Source organism: Triturus cristatus, chromosome 8, assembly GCF_964204655.1.
Source record: "Triturus cristatus chromosome 8, aTriCri1.1, whole genome shotgun sequence".
NCBI classification, from domain to species: Eukaryota; Metazoa; Chordata; class Amphibia; order Caudata; family Salamandridae; genus Triturus; species Triturus cristatus.
In genome coordinates, this window is record NC_140591.1 from 1,137,835,867 (window position 1) to 1,137,854,881 (window position 19,015).

At 44.5% G+C, this 19,015-nt stretch overlaps 1 protein-coding gene and 1 long non-coding RNA gene across 7 annotated transcripts in view; one reads left to right on the top strand and one right to left on the bottom strand.

The window, feature by feature from the left end:
* Window positions 1-19,015, bottom strand: part of LOC146805511 (uncharacterized) — a 457,188-nt gene that overhangs the window by 403,819 nt on the left and 34,354 nt on the right. The window lies entirely within an intron of this gene.
* LOC146805512 (interleukin-1 receptor type 1-like) overlaps window positions 1-19,015 on the top strand; it is a 237,300-nt gene that overhangs the window by 122,506 nt on the left and 95,779 nt on the right. For all 6 annotated transcript variants that reach the window (XM_085622782.1, XM_085622783.1, XM_085622781.1 and 3 more), the window contains one exon: window positions 12,788-12,853. In XM_085622782.1, the coding sequence (XP_085478908.1) occupies window positions 12,788-12,853 (66 nt within the window). The remainder of the gene's footprint in view (window positions 1-12,787; window positions 12,854-19,015) is intronic.

Sequence of the window (19,015 nt, forward strand, 5' to 3'; positions counted from 1 at the left end):
CCTGATTTTTAGGCCTAATCCTGGTCCTGACCCATTTATCTGCCCTCTTTCCCAATTCTTGGGGAGAGGTCAAATCTGAGTCTACCAGGTGTTGATGGAGAAGCTGGTTCTGACATTTACTAAGGATCTGCTCCCTCATAATCAAGTTGTACAATCCTGTATAGTCCTGCACCTTGCTGCCAGTTAACCAACCTTCCAAAGCCTTAGTGGCACAATCCACAAAATCAGACCAATCCTGTGTCTGTGTCTTCTGGGTGTCTCTGAACAACAACCTATATTGCTCAGTGGTTAAGCCAAACCCATCTATCAGAGCACTCTTCAGGACTTTGTAATTGTTAGCATCCTCATCACTGACTGTGAGGAGCTTGTCTCTACCTTTGTCAGAAAAGGAGAGCCACAAGATAGCTGCCCACTGACTCTGGGGTACCTGCTGTACTTTGCAGGCCCTCTCCAAAGCAGTCATCCACTTGTGGATGTCATCCCCATTCTGATATGGGGGGGACTATCTTGCTTAGGTTTCTATGGTCATAAGACCTATCCCTATCTCTAGGAATGTTGCTGCCACCAGTGGGTTCTGACCCACACAATTTTTGCTCTCTAGCCAGAGCAAGCTTCTCCTTGGCAAGGGCAAGTTCTTCCCTCTGAATCCTCAGATTAGCTTCCCTCATTCTAGCTTCATGCTCCTTTCTCTCAGGGGAAGTCATTCCCCTGTGAGAGGAAGCATTAGAGGTTGAAGAGTAGATTCTGTATTTCTAAGTCAGCGCTTAAGTCAATTGTCTTGTTGTGGTCGATAGGTGGCTGCTAAGTAGGAATCGGAAGGTGTGGTGTTACATTAGTAAAGAAGAGATGATTAGTTGCAGTTTTTCACAAGCAAAATATTGCTGTCACACTCTCTATATATTTGGCCAAGTTCACCAAGCGGCTAAGTTCACCAAGCTGCCATGTAGCAGCGCCTAATGCAGATCAAATCGTGACAACACTACCTAGCTGTTTGTAGCTTTACTCGTTGCTCGAAAGGGATCAATTATCACACTTTATGAACATTGTATTGAGGACGCCTCAGGGAGGTAGGGGGCTCTCAAATAATGCCAATACGCTGCCAGCATGCTGGCCGCATCAGAGCGAAATTATCGAAGGCTGCCAATTTTATGCTAGGCACATGGAGATAACAATACAACCTTTTGTCGCACATCGGGCGCATCTGGGGCGTACAAGGTGTAGGTGATCATTGAGATTAATGATGCTGAGCTCCTTGTGCATTGAGGAAGTGAGAAGTCTCTTGGTTTGACCAAGGGAGTGTACCCAGGCACCACTTGAGATGCTGAGTTTATTCTGGCGTTACCTAGTGCTGCTGTAAACCCCCATCTTAACGACAGGCAGTCTGTGAGGTTATCGTTCGAGTTGATGCAAAGTATAGCCGCTATGATACGGTCAAGCCTGCGCCTGTTAGACAGCACTAACTTGAGGGTTGTTGCTCGAAGTACGTCCTACTGGAGGTGAGATTGAGTGATCATCCGGCGCTAGTGAGCGCTCCCACTTAGCTCAATCTCTTTTGGGCTGTGGTAATAATGGTTGAGCAAACTATAGACTGCTAGATAGATCGACATGTGGAGTTGAAAGATAAGTAATGTGCGCAGAGTATGCAGCTCTCATGAGTATGTGTGTCTTATTGACGTTTCGGTGATGCTCCTGAAGAACATGCAGTGAATTGCGTTGTATGAGTTATTTAGCGACTGCCATTTTCAGAGCATGTCGGCTGGAGCAGGGCAAGCTGATACTGTTAGGTTGGGTAATACTTGCAGTATGTCTGTTTTCAGATCGGGGGTTGATAGTGACTGAATCTCCGGCATTTAGGCGGGCGCCTCGCTCAGCTCTCCACCCCTCCCCCCTCAGCCTCTCTGTGCCCTCTTAGATCGTAGTTCGGTCGATTCTTTGGGGGGGCATAGATGTAGAATCTGAGCAGTTGAGGGTTTTCGAGGGTTTTCTTTGGTAGCAAACAGGTGCTAGGGGAACTCAGCAATCGGATCTGCCATGCAGTTCTCTATAACGATGGTCTAAGATCAGACATTAATTTTTGTCTGTTCCCTTGGAACGGAGCTAAGCGCTTATGTCGCCATCTTCCTTGCGCTCCAAACCACGCCCCCTGTGGGTGCAGTTTTAAACTTCCATTTCGACCTGGCAAGTTCATCTACTTGGCAGGCCCAAACCTTCACTTTTATTACATACTAGTCACCCATAAGGTAGGCCCTAAGTAGCCTACTGAGCGTAGGGTGGAGTGTATTTAAAAGGTAGGACATGTACTTTAGAGTTTTACTTGCCCTGGTAGTAAAAAAAAGGCTACATTTGTTTTTCACTACAGCAAGGCCTATCTCTCCCATAGGTTAGCATTGGATCTGCCTTGTAACTTCCAATTGGGAAAATATATAAAGAATGAATTTGGTGTCTCTGAACTCACATTTTAAAAACACAACCTTTAGTGAAGTTGGTTTTTAAATTGCAAGTCTGAATAAGCCACTTTTAGAATGTTCATTACAAATAAGCGGAGCCTTCTCAGATTCCAACGCTGGATGCACAGCATAAAGATAGTACATTAACAGATCAAGTTCCAACAATTGTTTTTCTTTTTCTTATTTCCTTTTATTTCATCTCAGTATTGGTCATCCATTTCAATCCAACATCTTTACTTCATCAATAGGTTCAATGAATGCCTATCCGGGCTTTTCTTTACCCATGGGGATTCACCATTCCTCTTAGTGCGACATCATTTATAAAACCCATGCATTTTGGGCAATAACTGCACTTCTTCAGGGGTAACTGCGATTTAAATGAATATATAGCGTATCAGTAACAATTCCTTATCCTAAACTCATCTACGTAGTATAACATAATACATATCTCCATGATTATAATGTGGGGAGAGGAGTTGGCCTAACGGCTAGGGCGGTCGACCTTGAATCTGGGGAACTGGGTTCCAGTCTCGGCAATGACGCTGAACATCCTGTGATTTTGGGCAAGTCACTTAATCTGCCCTTGCCCATCAAAAATGAATGTGTCCTTGTGTAATGCAACTGGTGCTATGTCGGGTCAACTTCGCGCTATATAAAACTCTGTAAGAAAAAAAAAAACCTTTTTGCTGAAATATAACCAATCATTCAGCAACCATACCGCCCTGTTTGCTCCCATACATTTCATTGTGAAAATAGAAAGGAATGAAATAAACCCGCATCCTGTGATATCATTTACATATCAAGTTAACGTTTGTGTTGGGGGACAGCTGGGTTTTGTGCATTCCCTTTACACAGCCAAATACAAAGGGAGTTGAGATGTGCCTTGCATATCCTGATGGCCTATCCCCTGGCTGACGAGTCTTCCTGAGATGCAGTGAGATGGAGGAGCTGACACTTGCACCTGAAGAGGGTTGTGCCTGTCCCCACACAGAGTTGCGTAGGGACCTGTAGTTTGTCTGGAGCCAGGGCAAGGAAGGACAGGGTCTTGTGCACTACAGTGACCTTTCTTTGAAGTCTTCCTACTTTAAAGGCTAAAATGGGTATACCTCTGACACCATATACTCAGAACACTTCTGGAACTGAGGACATTCTACCAGGAAGAAGAGCTGTTGTGCTGCCAGGAGGGACTGCCACTTTGCTGCTTGCTTTGCTGTGTTGGCCTGCTGCTTTTTGCTTGAGAGTGAGAGTACTGGACTAGACTGTCTAAAGGTTCTCCGAGGGCTTGATGGGCTTGCCTCCCGTTTCTCAAGTCCCAAGGATTTCAAAACTTCACTGGCGTCTTGCTGTTAGCATCTAGGCTCCTCTGCTGTGAGTCCTGCTCTGCCAAGTGGTGCCAAATCCAGTCCTGGGCCTGGAAGTGAGTGTTTAGTGCTGCAACCCAAGAAACCAAAGCATTGACACTTAATCGTCATTCGGAACGGCACATTTCCCTGCGATATCAATGCATTGCACTGATTCCACCGAAGCCGTGGACACCGCTCGCCGACTGCACGATGCAACATCCTCAACTTACAACACAGCCCCGACTTTGCCGATGCTGCGCCTCCAAATCAACGCTGCTGCGGGAGTCTCAGACACTGCACCACCAATGTCTGTGACGCACCCTCCACGATTCATTACCGGCCCTGTGCGGCTTCAAACCAACACCATTGCCTACAGTTCAACATTTTGACAATCGACGCACGGCGCTTCTGACATCGTCGCAACAACGGCTTTGCCCAATTTTGGAACCAACACATCACCTTTGAAAGCGATGCATCGCCTACATTTTTCAGTGCATCGTCCCCAAGCTTCGACGTATCCAAGGTACTGTCAGCGGATCTCCTGTACCTGGCCCGCACTCAATCGCGGTTTGTCTGAACTTTTGGATTTGCCCCAGTCAAGCTCGGCCAGATAGCCCCAATTGGAGCTATTGATTTCCAAGCACTGCGTGTAATTAAATCTTGTAATGTTCATAACTTGACTTGCGTATTTTGGATGTTTGTTGTTTTTGGCTTGTTTTACTCAGATAAATATTGGCTATTTTTAGGTCGAGCCTGACTCGGCGCACATGCGCTGCTCTAGAGATCTATTGTAGAGTATGACATAGAAGCCCAGCCCACTCTCCGCCCATATTTTTCATTGGCTTGTGTCTTTGTCCTTTGTAAATGCTGGCTTCTGATTGGTTAATAGGCTTGTTATCCCCTCCTTAGTACAGCCTTGTATTCATATGTGACCTCCCATGGTTACTGGCCCCTTTACTTTGGTTGTTACATGGCACGTCTTATTTAGTCTTGTAAGCATTTTTTCTTCATTGCGTTTTTAGCTTCTATTCGTGCAGGCACGACGATGTGCTTTGCTAACATTCAGCGTGCCTTGTAACATTCAGCGAGCCTGTAACATTCCGCTTGCGCACTGCAAATATTTTTTTAATCTTCATTTACGTTGGTTAAAATCGCCGCACTCTCATTGTAACCAAAGTAAATAAAGAGAAAAAAATGGCGGCAGCAAGTTTATTTTCCTTCTCTTTATTTACTTTATTTACAATTGTCGCGCTTTAACTGTAAATATCTTAAGCAAAATCGCTGGTGCTGATAAAGAAATAGAAAAAAATGTTTTTCAATTTCTTAACTTTTGAAACCAACGTGGCATTGCGCTTTAGCTTAAGATATTTACAGTTAAAGCGCGATTGGGGCAATTGTACCCTAAGTAAATGAAGAGTTAAAGACGTGCAGCCACCATTTTTTTATCTTTATTTAAGTTGGTTACAATTGCGATACGCGTGCTTTGGCTGTAAACATCTTAAGCATAAGGACGATGCCGCGATTGCGTCAAAAGTAAAGAATTAGGGGGAAAAACACAAGTGTTATTCGATTTCTTTACTTTGGAAGCAATCCAGGCACCCGTGCTTTAGTTTAAGATGATTACAGCTAAAGCACAAGTGCCACGATAGCATTCACATGCTGGTTTATGGGATGGGAGCAGAAATAAATATACCTTCAAGTACTAGGCAGAGAGTGTGCGTGAACATTTCGCTGTTACTTCAGTACAGATGCACTTAGTAATGTGCGCGGTGCTGCTCTCAATTCATAACCTCATTGATTGTCGTCGAGAGCAGCCGTCAAGGTGTTTTTTAATTACATGTCTATGGCAGCAGGGAGTGCACCGCGAGGGGACCTGTCTCCTGTGTGCACCCGATGCCAGGCTGGAAAACAGTCAATTTTAGAGATGCAGCGTAGACGTAGGCGGCTCAGTTATCCTCGCTCCTTCCTCAACCTGGGGACATAAAATTATACGAATAAAATTCGGCTTCCACACCCCTCCTCGAAGTAGTTGTGTCAAAGGCTGATGTAAATGGTCAGTGAATTCTTAATAGCTCTGTGCGCATAGAGGCTTGCCGAACTGAAGGACACAGGCGTGAGAAACTTAACAAGAAAAACACGATTCGAGGAAAAAAGGGGATTTTTCTTCATACCGGTATCAGGCGTTTATTGCCACAGTGCATCATTTTTGTGGCATGTTCACGGCTCTGGCGGTCCTCTCCGCAGTGCAGTATGTTTGACTTTGTGTCCGTTTTTCCATGAATGGTTGGATCCCCCCCTCATGTTTTTGCTGACCGGATTTGTGAATTACACCGTGGTGAAGATGCTGTAAACAGGATGTCGTAGCTCGTGTATGGGTGGAAAGCCAAGCGAGCTATGTATAATTCGAAATGTCCCCAGGAACCACAGGAGGTTTTTATGTTTATTCTGAGCTGTACTCCAAGCCTGTGGTATTTTGTAACACAAGGCCTGTCTGTATCTCAGAGCATAACGTTTTATGGCTGATTAAGTATAACATGTGTATTCTGTTCCGCATAGTTAGAGACTTTCATGCAGGTTATCCAATATATAACGTTAACTCCCTTCGATGTGGCAGCGATGCGGGTTAACTTCGTAGCTGCAGCACGGTCATGGTCCAGGCAGACCTTGGCCAGCGGAAAATACACAGAGTTGCATGTTAGTGGCTATTGGGCCCAGACGGCTACATCATGAATAAAGTTGCTTCATTTTCTTTTTAGTTGAACAAGTCCCACGTTAGAACTTCACCTTCCCTTTAGTAGACTAGTTAAAATATATTTTATGAATTGTCCCATCTTATTTATGCATAGAATTTCTCACATTAATTAAACACATTTTAGAAACGTGATCCGATTGTGTGCTGATTGCAACATACGGTATTACTTATGAATGTTACCTGTTCTACTACTATTGTTTGGTTGCACGGAATTGTTGGTTGCCAAGACAGTGTGCTTCTTTTTTTCTACATTTTATTAGCCTTTAATTATTTAACTTCAAGTTATTTCACTGTTTGTTGTTGATGGATAGCTAGATACCGAACTTGTAGCTTTTATGGAGAAAATGCAAATGTCAGATTTTATACACTCACTTTGGTGATATTGTAATACTTCTGAATATTCTGGTCAGAGCAGGAAATATTCAAGTGTAAATTGTTTCAGGTTATGCATTTTATTGGTTTCAAACTGTGTCTGCTTTATTTTAGATTTAAAACGAAATGTTAAATCACTGCTGTTCAGTGTTGTTTTTAAGGAGCGAATTGCGGGACGTCCCCTGTGCTCAATATCAAAAGTTATAATAAAATAAATCCTTTGAGTAGCTCTTACTATCCAGGAACAACAGCTCAAGCCACACTTGAATAGACTTATTTGCTCTACTGTTCTTACCAAGTCTTCAAAGCAGGTAGAGGATGTCTGAGGCTATCTGCATACAGTTGCATATAAGTGATGTGATGGTTGTACTACAGCCGTAGTTTAAGTTCTCCATTTATGGTAGTATTTGATATAGGGTGATGTTGAGACCAAGGAGCACTGGAGCAAGTTAAAACAAATGTTAGTGTATCAGGGGCATCCTGTAGATCTGACCCTGTACATAGGCCATTGTGATAGGTTGAGTTGATGCTGGATCACAGATTACCATTTGTGTTGTGGTGTGTTTTGAAGAGGTACGGCGGTATGGATACCCAACGTCCATGTCCTGAAAATCCACTTCTGTGGTACACAAGGCCCACTCACCACTCCCTCCCTTTCTGGTTTGTCCTCTGTCACCTTCTCTGATATGTTCTAATCTTCCCCATACGCAGATCTTCTACGCACAATGCCCCATTGGGTGATTGCATCTGATTATTTGACAAGCCCTTCCGCAGTGATACATTTATAGCCCAGAGATCTACCTTGCACTAATGTGCGATGAAATGCTACATCACTAAATTGTTATAAGGTCTCAAAGGCGAGACTGCTTGCATTGCTAATGCTTGTTCTAAACTGGTGTGGAGTAATTTTGCTTTGTTTTCACTGTTCTACTGTGTGTGTGTGTGTGTGTGTGCGTAAATACTTCATACATTGCCTCTTTAGTTTAGCCTGACTGCTCTGTGCCAAGCTACATGAGGGTGAGCACAGGTAAACTTTTAGTGTGTACTACACTTACCGTGACTAGGATTGTGGTTCCTGCTTGGACAGGGTGCACACCTCCCAACCAGAAACCCTATTTCTAACACCTTCACAGAAGCACTGACAACATTCCCCAAAGTTCCAGGAAAAGTCAAGAGAAAAATGTTTTCCAATGTGATTAATCTGATTAACAAGTTTTAAAGAGTTAGTTTGGCAACTCCTGCCCCGACTCTGGCAATTCAATCTGACAGGATGAAGGTCTACGGGGCCAGAGGATACTTAGAACAGTTACCTGGCCATGGCTATAATGGAGTGTTACTGATGCTCAAGGATGCTACGGTTGAGGTGCGATCTACGGGGGGGGGGGCCTTTGTGGTGCGTCCTTGGTCTGCTGGTGGTGTGGGGTGACTTTGGCCACAGACGTCGGGGTCTCACAAAGTCCTCTTGGTTGCATTAGCTGGCCAGCCAATGCTGAGCTACTGGCCTCCTTGCACCGCGGATGGGGTGAACATCTTTGTCAGGGGCTGGTGTCCCTCTTGAGTGATGAATCTGGACTCTGACGACACACCTGGGTCCAGCGGGTAGTTTGAAACTTTTGAATCTGTCACTTTGTGTGCCCGGCAGCAGGTAGCAGCAAAACCTCTGCGGTGACTATTAACTTGTCGGTTTGGGCTTCATGATCTCTTGTGTCCCTGGAGCTGGTTCCAGCGGTTTAGCCAACTGATCCTTGGAGTCACTGCTTTGATCTGGGGACGCGCATCCTCTTTTCCCTGAGCCGAGGCATAGTCCAAAGTTTAGTAGCCCAAGGTGCAGTGTGTGTAGTCCTTCCGGCAGTGCAGCATCTCTTCGTGCATTTTGAAGGGCAGCAGGGCAGTCCTTTGGTCCTTTCTTCAAACCCATCTTGTACGGGAGGAGAAAAGGAAAAGTGCCTTGAGGAGACCAATGAGCTACTGGGTCCCCACCATTCTTGTACGTGTTTTCTGCAATTTGTGGCACCTGGCTATCCCAGAGTGTACTATTCTAGCCACTCTCAAAATGTCGGGACCCCTCTTTGGTTGTTAGGGACTTTGTAGCCCACCCTAGAGGTGTGGCTACATAAGGCCTATAAGCCCATGAAAAAAACAGGTTGGGAACAGGTTTTCCCCCTTTCTATCCCTGCTTCCAACTTGTCTACATTAACAAAAGGCAGCCTGCTAGGGAGTGTTGTCACTAGTGCCCTTCAATGCCCTTTGAAGCTCTTCTTTTGGGCTAACACCTTGAGTAGCCTCCCTGGAAGAGGAGGTCACACCTCACTCTGGGGCAACTGCCTTTGTTCCGAAGCCTGGGAGTCGTTCACACGTCTCCAAATTGGGAAGAAAGCTGTCCGATTGCCAGATCTGTGTGAGGCCACTAGACCAGCTGGGGCACAGAATGGCAGCTTTCTAAAAGTTGGTTAAATCTATTATTGCCATTAACTTAGACCTAAGCATCAGGTCGAATTTAATGCCAAAATTAGTTTGATACCTTACAGTATCCAGTTGGATAGTGTCATTCAAAAGTTAGCCAGACTGATATTCCAACTGGTAACACTGTGTTAGCCAGTGGGGCTACTAACTTTCCTCAGCAAAGCAACAGCTTTAAATGTTTTGCTGCTAAGACATATATAAATGATGTCTTACTTAACAATGTATAGCTCCCTGCCATAGGGCTCCATAGACCTTTCTTTGGGGAGAATTGCATGTAGAGCTAGGGGATGTGGTGGCTTTGCCATTGGTATTAAATGGCAAACTCGAACCAGCAGTGTAACCACTCTCAGTCTACAGTGGTAGGCTGGAAGCCATTTTGCCCTTTTTCACACTCCGGGTGGCAAAAACAGTGCTGTATCCCTGATTGAACTCTCTGTTTTACATGCCCTGGGTACTAAATACTAGGGGCTAATGAGTAATTCAGCAATTGCCAATTGGTTATAGCCAATTCGACATATACTTTGTAAGGGGTCAGAACACTGGCACTGATGTTTGGTTAGCAGGCCTCCGTGCACTTTGAGTCGAAAAACCAGCAGCATCAGTCCAATGTGGGGGTGAGCATGCATAAAGAGGCATTTCCTTTCAAATACCCAAGACTTTTTTTCATGAAAATATCAGATGAATTTTTCACCAAAAGAAACAAGTGTTGCAAATTACAACACTCATGGCAAACAAACAAAAATGTAATGACTTTTTCTGTACTAAAATTAACCTGGGAAAATATAAACTAGATAATCCCCACACAAGCACAACATTAGCAGTTCTCTCAACATAACTGAAAGAACTGTTTCAAATCCTCAAACTTTATACTAAAACACCAAATGATCACCTTTCTACACACTTTGACCCTAATAGAATTTCATTACTTTACACTAACAAAATTGCAAACATCACAAAATGAATCTTTCCCTTTCCATATCCAAATGGTTAATGAACTTTCACAGATTTGTGCAAAGACTGGATCTAACTTTGAGGTTATTTTAAAAGAATACCCAACAAAAGTTGAAAAAATGTGAGACACACATTCATCATGATTACATCATCCCAGCTACAATAATTAAAAACAACTCTCAGTACTCCAGCAAAGTCAGGGGCAAACAAATTTGTTCCTCAGTGCCTTGGGAACTATTTCCTGATATTCTGAAACAGGGATCATTACACCCCTCTTTAATTATCCCATGTTGGATCACATCGCACTTATATCAGATGAATCATCAATTTACCTTTGTTGTAGAAATTTATTGAAAATTGTTCTGCCAACCAAGTTAATATTTAGACAAGAACAAAATACTTGCCACTTACCAATCAGGCTTTGACAAAGCATTTAGCACTGAAACTAATACATTAAAATTGCTAGATGACATGAATTCCATCATTGACAAAGTTGATGTTTATCGTGGTTATTCTTGCCATATCAGCAACATTCAATACTATGTTTTTTTATTGGATTACAGTAATAAAAAAATATCAACCAGCTTATGCTATCTCTAGTCCAAGGTATTCCCACCATGAGCCACTAATCTGTTATGTTCGTTTGGACATCTTCTTGGCTGAAATATCTCCTTTTCTGAATATGCGCACTTGTACATTCTTCAGAACCACTCCTTGTATGGTATTGATTTATCGCAGCACCAGTAGCGTGCAATACCCGTTTTTGCAAGGAGGCATCCAAGTCCTACAAGTGTACAAGCATAAACCTGTGCCTTCCAAATCTGCCAGGAAGCCCAGCTGGACCATACCCTGGGAAAGCTGCACGGGTGGCCCATTATTTGTGCCAAAGTCAGCTGAACCACAGTTAGTTGAATCCCTCCTTCTGAAGCTAAATCTTTGGGTTGTGGCTAGATACTTTTTAACGCATGGCCTTGCACACAGGTCATAATGCAAAAGTAACTAGAATTGTACATTTCTCAGAAAAAAAAAATCTATTACTATCCTATCCAAACTTCAGGTATATTATCCAAGCTCTGGTCGTCTCCTGCATTGATTATGGGAATTACACCTTTATAGCATTGACTAAATCTACATTTGAACCTCTTCTCCATGCTACAAGCCAATCCCCCCCTTAAGATTATTCTCCTCCTTGTAGCTACACTGGTAAAAAGCAGTAAAAATGTACATCACGCCCATCCTCCAACAGCTTCATTGGTTTGCCATTGAGTGGAGAATTGCCTTTTAAGATGACTTGCATTATCTTTAAAGCACTCCAAATGCAACCACCAGAATTCCTTCATCACTCATTGAAATTCTTCGGTGTTTGTAAAAATCTCTGAAGCAAAGACACTGTTAGACTTGAACGGAAAAAATTCAATAGTTATATGTCTGCAACTCATTCGGTCTCTGCGGCCTTCTCCATAGGGAACTCCGGGTGCTTAGTGGCTTTTAATCCAGTCCTCAAGGAAACTAAAATCATACCTGTTTAAACGTCATATGGGTTGGTAATTCTTGATCAATACAGCAGTTCATGCTCCTCTGTACACTCTACTGGTCATAAACTTATTTCCTTTTCTTTTTCAAATCTTTTCATGATGTTCTACCGCCACCTCTTTTTGTCTCCTCTGCCCGCTTTCTTTTCTCAGTACTCTTAACTTACTTGTCAGCACATAACTACTTTGACTGTTCTGATTCCATCTACATTTTTCACAGTCATTGTGCTTTTTATCTAACCTTGCTTGCTCTTGTTATCCCTCTCCCTTTTTCCTTCTCATCTCCAGCTTCAATCCCCCATTTTGCTTCTCTCCCGTTTTCCACATGTCCCATCCTTTCCTATCCCTATCTCCTCTTCACTCTCCCCAATACTATATTTATATTGTTAAGTGGATGTTTCTAGGTTGTTTTAGTCCATCACTAGCCCTAGTTGGTTATTTGTCCCTGCTTACTCAAAGCGAGTTGATGTTGTCATCCATGCTTCCAGAGAAGATTGAGATCTCTAAAGTTGCTCTCTGTACAGTGTGCTGCACTTTGTAAAAATGTAATTAAAACTGAAGGTGATCTACTCGCAATTAGTTACTAAAGCTGATAGGTACGCACTGCTGGTTTCACACCATTTGAGAGTCCTCAAAAATTGACTGTGATTACCTCTGATCTGTTTATTGGGCTGCCTTTTTCCTGCTAATAGACCTTTCTATTGTTCTCTGCCAGCGAAGAGTCTCGGGTAATCTGTGTGGCCAGAAATTGTTACTAATTTTTATGGTCCTTTGGCTTTCAGACTTGTCTGTTTTATAATATTTCAGCTATGCTTTTGCTTATTGCATTATTTGTTTAAAATATTTAATTGTATTTACATTAGCTCTCAGATCCTATCACTGCAGATGAGGGTAATTCTTAATATGTGAACTTGATTTTTTTTCTAGTGCTTGAACAAGATAAACCACCAGTGATCATTTACCCCAGTGATGAAAAGCTGTATGTAAAGATTGGTAAGTAGCTTGACAGCCATTTCACCAAATTAATACTCACGACATGAGAAAATCATGCAATGCCATTTCAAGTGGTATTTAATACAGTTTTACTAATTTGCTGGATTTGTTTAGTTTGTATACCTAAAACGGTTGAATTCGGGTGGATCTTCAGTGTGTGTGCTGAAATACTGGTAATACTTTGTCTCCTTACAATGGTGGGTAGCAAATGAAGATCCAAGGGTGAAATTTATTTTGGAAATACATCAAATACACATTAGTAGTTATCCTAAAATTGGGTGAACGTAAACATAGATGCACTTAAAATTGAGTAACTGGAGGGCATGAAGAAATCTTAACAGACCAGGGGATCTTTACATTTAATTAAAGCTTGTGAAATTGAACTCTGCCAAGTTACATAAAGAACTCCGATTTGATACATACACCCCATTATCTTTTAGGATAGAATGGGAGATATTTTGTAACCTCTTACAAGTATGACTTACCATTGGGACAAGATGGAGAAATAAAGTTTAGGCTTTCTGAACTCAGAATTTAATAACACATCTTTTAGATGGTTTTTAAATTGAGTGTTTGAAAATGCCACTGTTAGAAAGTAGGTATTTTCTTGTTTAACCATTGTGTATGCCTTTGCCTGTTTGTGGATTGACTGTTGGTTTTGGAGTGACAAGGGCTGGGGATGTGCATTCACTCTAGACAGCTACTAGGGGGGTTGAGGTGTACCTGGCCCTTCCTGAATGACGCTGAACTGAATGGGGCTTGGCTGCATTTAGAGTAGTGGTAGGAGATTTCCTTGCACCTGAATAGGGCCTGTCTCACTTGCACAATGCTGCCTCCATCCCCTGTGGTCATCCTGCACCAGTGAGGACAGAACTGATTTGGACTGAGCTCAGAGACCCTTGCACAAAGAGAGCAAAGACAAAATGGGGTATAAGCAGTAGACCTTCAGCCCCAGAACTTTAGATCACTTTTTGACTCAGGAGTAACCTTTGCCAAGGAAAGGAGCTGAATAGCTATGAGGAGAAGCGCTGCCCCTTTGCTGTGTGTGGTTGGCCTGCAGTTGCTGTTCCTGCCATGGATAGGAGAAAGACTGGAACTTTGTTGTGAACTTGCTTGAAGAAGAATCTGCAAGGGCCTGTGTGTGTGCTTCCACCCGTTCGGAAGTCTCAATGACACAAAGACTTCATTCCCAGCTCCCCTGAACTCTGCTGCTGAGAGTTCAGACCTGCCAGGAGGTGCCTATTTCAGTTTGGGGCCTCTGGAGGTTGTTCCCTGCTGTTGGGAGCTGGAAGAAACCTGAAGAACTGAGAATCGATGCATCGCCCTTCTGGTGGCTGGTTTTCCAGACGCAGCTCCCCCGTGTTTGAAGAATCTCCGCCACACCGCTACAGAGATGACACCGCGCCTCTGAAGGCTTTAAAAACTGACGCATCATGGGGTTGCGGGTGAAGAAACAGACACAGCATCACTTTCGCCACCGCATCAATCACCAGCGCATCCCCGATTTCCACACATCGCACCTGTGCGGCAAGTTTTTCCGGCGTATCACCCGTGGACCAGAACCGTCTTGGAGTCGACACATCACTTCTCCCTACAGTCCAGATTCGTTGCATCACTTCTCCTGCGTGCAGCAGAACTGTTGCATCACCTCCGCAAAGGACTAAGGAACTGATGCATCTGTTTCTCAACGCTTCTCTTCTCTGCGGCTGTTTGGCCTTGAGAATTTTGTGTAGAATCATGCATCCATAGTTTTCTATGGACCAAGTTGCTTGAAACTTTTGAAAAGCCATATTCTTATTTCCTATATGTTGGATGTTTGTCGTTTTGGTCTTGTTAAGTTTAGATAAAGATACTTTATTTTTCCTAAACTGGTGTTGTGTCCATTTGTGGTGTTATCACTGTATTACTGTTTGTTTTGAGTACAAATACTTTACACATTGCCTTTGAGATAAGTCTGTCTGCTCGTGCCAAGCTACCCAGGCGATGAGCAGGGGTTGTCTAAAGTGTCTATCCCCCTTTCCCTGAATAGAAGCAAGGCTCCCTATTTGGACAAAGGTACCTACCTCTGCCAACTAGAGACCCCCCATTTGTAACATTGGTAGTCAGCGGTGAGAATTTGAACTTCTGTTTGTACTTGACCCACAGTGATTGGTGTATATCACTAGTTTAGTGCAGACCACTACGCAACCACATACTGTGCTCCATTTTTTGTTCTATTTTTGATCTGACCCTTGAAGTATCCACGCACCATGTCTCTAAATGTTAAACCAGCAAGTGAGGCTGCAGAATTGGAGTTTGGCATTGAAACGTTAAGTAGTTGTAAAGTAGAGCAACTCAAGCAGTTCTGTAAGAGCGTTGGATGTTCCATGTGGAGCAACTCTAGGAAAGAGGAGCTACAGAAGGCCTTAGGAGCCTGGTGGGAGACAGATGATGGACATTTGTATGGGGGGTGCCAGAAAGTGGTTTCAGAGCCCAGGATTTGCCTGTTGGGAGAGGGGTCTCTATGGCTGGCAGCTATCATTCTTTCAGGAATTTGGCTCCAGAGGAAATGGGGGTAAGGCAAAGGGCAAAGGGCCAGAAAGCATGAATTGGAGGTCATGTGACTAAGGACAGAGGAGAAAGGAAGTTGCTTTTGGCACATGAATATAGCATGACAGAACTGAACATCAAGGTAGGCCTGGGCGTAGTTCGCAGAGTCTTGCTACGCGGAACTCGTCAAAGTTACAAAAAAACTCCGCGAAGTTCCGCGAGTGGTGGAGTGCAGTGCGAACTGCAGTTTGTGCTGGTATTCCTGCTGCTCAGGTAGAAATTCTATCCGAGCGGCAGCTCGCGAACTTACCGTTCGCAATCGCAAACTTACCGTTCGTGATCGCGAGCGGTGAAAAAAACCCTGCTGCACATTGCGAAGTGGAGTTTTCTGCACTCTGCAAGCTCCGCGGAGGGTAGAAAACTCCGTGAACGGAGCTAAGTATGCTGCCCAGGCCTACATCAAGGCCAAACAGGTGGAGTCCAGTACAAATGGTGGCAGCGTACAGGCAGTGCAAGGGGGTAAGGTTTACATTCCCACTGACCTAGTACAACATTTCCAGAAGGGTAGGATATTTATGCTTGGTTTGCATCTTATGAGGCAGCCCTGCATATGAAGTAGGTCCTTAAGAAGAATTGGTAGGCAGGCCTGTGAAGACACGTTGAGCCCAATGGGAGGAGCACCCTGACACCTTTTGGAGGAGGTGGGTGCTCTGACCTACCCCAATATGAAGTAGGCTTTATGCCTCGGTTATGGGCTCACACCGGAGCAGAACCGGGAAAAGTTTAAGTCTTTCAAGAAGCATGAAAGGCATGATACAGGGTCTTGCAGAACCCATGAGACATAAGTTGGATGTTTTTCTACCATGCCTGTTATTCGCCTACAGGTATGTACCGCAGAAACCCTTAGGGTTCAGTCCCTTTGAATTACTGTATGGACACCCTATGAGAGGACCTCTGATTTCGGTGAAGGAGGGCTGGAAGAAAAATCCTGGTAAGACCCCCCCAAGCTGTGTTCAGCTACATGCTGGCCTTCAGGAACCAGACTCTACACTTCAGGAAAATCGCTCAGCCGAACCTGGAAGCCAACCAGGAGGAGATGAACAACCAGATCTACCACCCTGGTTGAGTTTGAGCATGGGCAAAAAGTGTGGGTGATGGCACCTGTGGAGCCTTGAGCGCTCCAAGACAAGTGGACTGGTCCATTTGAGGTGGTGGTTTGCTAGAGTGAAGTGACCTACTTGATCAACTTGCAGACTCCCAGGAACCCTTTGAGAGGGTCATGTACATGAACCGACTCAAATCTCACTTTGAGAGGTCTGAAGTAATAATGCTCCTGGCAACAGATGGAATGGAGGAGGATGGTGAACCTCTTCCTGACCTCCTGTCAGCCAAGGAATATGATTGGTCAGTGGATGTAGTGAGCCTATCTCCCACCCTTACCCCAGAGCAGCAGAGGGACTGTCGCCAGGTGCTGGGACAGTTCGCCTCCGTTCTCCTGGAATCACCAATTGTTGTGTCCATGATGTGGACACTGGGGACAGTTTATCAGTAAAACATGACATTTACAGAGAAACTGACAACATCAGGGCCAGCATCAAGGAAGAGGTTTCTAAGATGTTAGTGTTAGGGGTAATAGAGCCCTCCAGCAACCCCTGGACCTGCCCAGTGGTCTTGGTTCCAAACGCTGCTGCACCTGCTGCTACTCTTGAACTCAGGTTCTGCGTGGACTACCGTGGGCTCAATGCTGTCACCAGGACTGACGCGCATCCCATTTCCTGAATTGATTAGCTCATTGATCGGTTGGGAGCTGCCCAGTACCTTAGTACGATTGATCTAACGTCTGGATACTGGCAGTTTGCCTTGACTGATGGGGCAAGAGACAGGTATGCACTTTTACCACCAGAGGACCACTACCAGTTCCATGTTATGCCATTTGGATGGAAGAATGCCCCCACCACATTCCAGAGACTGGTCAACCAGGTCCGGTCCGGGTTGGAGGAATTCAGCGCCGCCTACCTGGATGACTTTGCTGTGTTCAGCTCCAGCTTGGAGGAACACTTGCAACACCGTGGCGAACTGTTGAAGGCTCTGCAGAAGGTAGGCCTCACTATCAAGGCCAGTAAGTGCCTAATAGCGCAGGGATTTGTGGTATACTTAGGCGACCAGGTAGGAAGTGGTAAGGTGGCACCCCTACTGCCTACAATCAACGCCATTCTGGCTTAGGAGCCCACCAAGAGCCAGACATAGGTGAGAGCTGGGTACTACAGATGTTTCTCAAAGGACATGGCACCATTGTTGCCCCCATGAAAGAGTTGACTTCAAGGAATTAGCCAAGGAAAGTGATCTGGAGCAATGCCTGCCAGACCGTTTTTGATGCCCTGAAATCTGCCATGGCGCCTGTGCTCAAGGCACCCAACCTCTCCCAAGAAATTGTTGTGCAGACAGATGCTTCAGAGCATGGTGTGGGAACAATACTCTCACAGTTGAGCAATGAGGGCTTGGCCCAACCCATAGCTTTCATTAGTAGGAGGCTACCTCCCAGGGAACAGAGGTGGAGTGCAATTGGGAGAGAAGCTTTTGCAGTAGTCTTGGCGCTGAAGAAGCTAAGACCCTACTTGTTTGGGACTCACTTCCAGGTTGAGACCGACCACAAGCTACTCAGTTGGTTTATGCAAAAGAGGAGTGAGAATCCAAAGCTGTTGAGGTGGTCCATCTCCCTACAGGCAATGGACTTTACTGTGGAACACCGCCCTGGTACAGAAGACGCCAATGCTGATCGTGATGAGCACTTCCACGAGGGTGGGTAGTCCCCCCCCCCCCCCCCCCTTTCAGCTGGAGGGGACACGTGTTAGACTTGACATCTTTGGTGTGGTTTCCCCAGACTTTTTGCCTGCAACTCCTGTATATTTGATGCTGTGCTGTATTTTGTTTTTTGCCGGCTTAGATGCTTTGGGCACTTTGCCACTACTGTTCAGTGTCAAAGTGCAAGCGCTCCCTGTGTAAATTATTACAATTGGTTCTCCCTGATTGGCATATTTGATTTACTAGTAAGTCCTAAGTAAAGTGCACTGGGTGTGCCAGGGCCTGTAAATTAAATGCTGCGAGTGGGCCTGCAACACTGATTATGCCACCCACAGGAGTAGTATCCCTGGAAAGGTATCTCAGACCTGCCACTGCAGTGTCTGAGCGCAGTTTTAAACTGCGATGTCGATCTGGCAAATGCACCCACTTGCCAGGCCCAAACCGTCCCTTTTCTTACATGTAAGGCACCCCTATGGTAAGCCCAAGGAGTACCCCCTGGGCAGGGGGCAATGTATGTGAAAGGTAGGACATGTAATGGTGGGTGTGACATGTCCTGATAGTGAAATGCTATCAATGTTGTTTTCCCTTGTAAAAGGCTGTCTGTCCCATAGGATAGAATGGGATATACTCTGTAACATTTTACAAGTATAACTTCCCATTGGGACAAGATGGAGAAATAAAGTTTTGGCTCTCTGAACTCAGAATTTAATGACACATCTTTTAGTAAAGAGGAATTTTAAATTGGGTGTTTGAAAATGCCACTTTTAGAAAGTAACAAGTATCTATCAGAGTGCACTCCTTCCCTTACATGTAATCCATTTGTTAATGCAT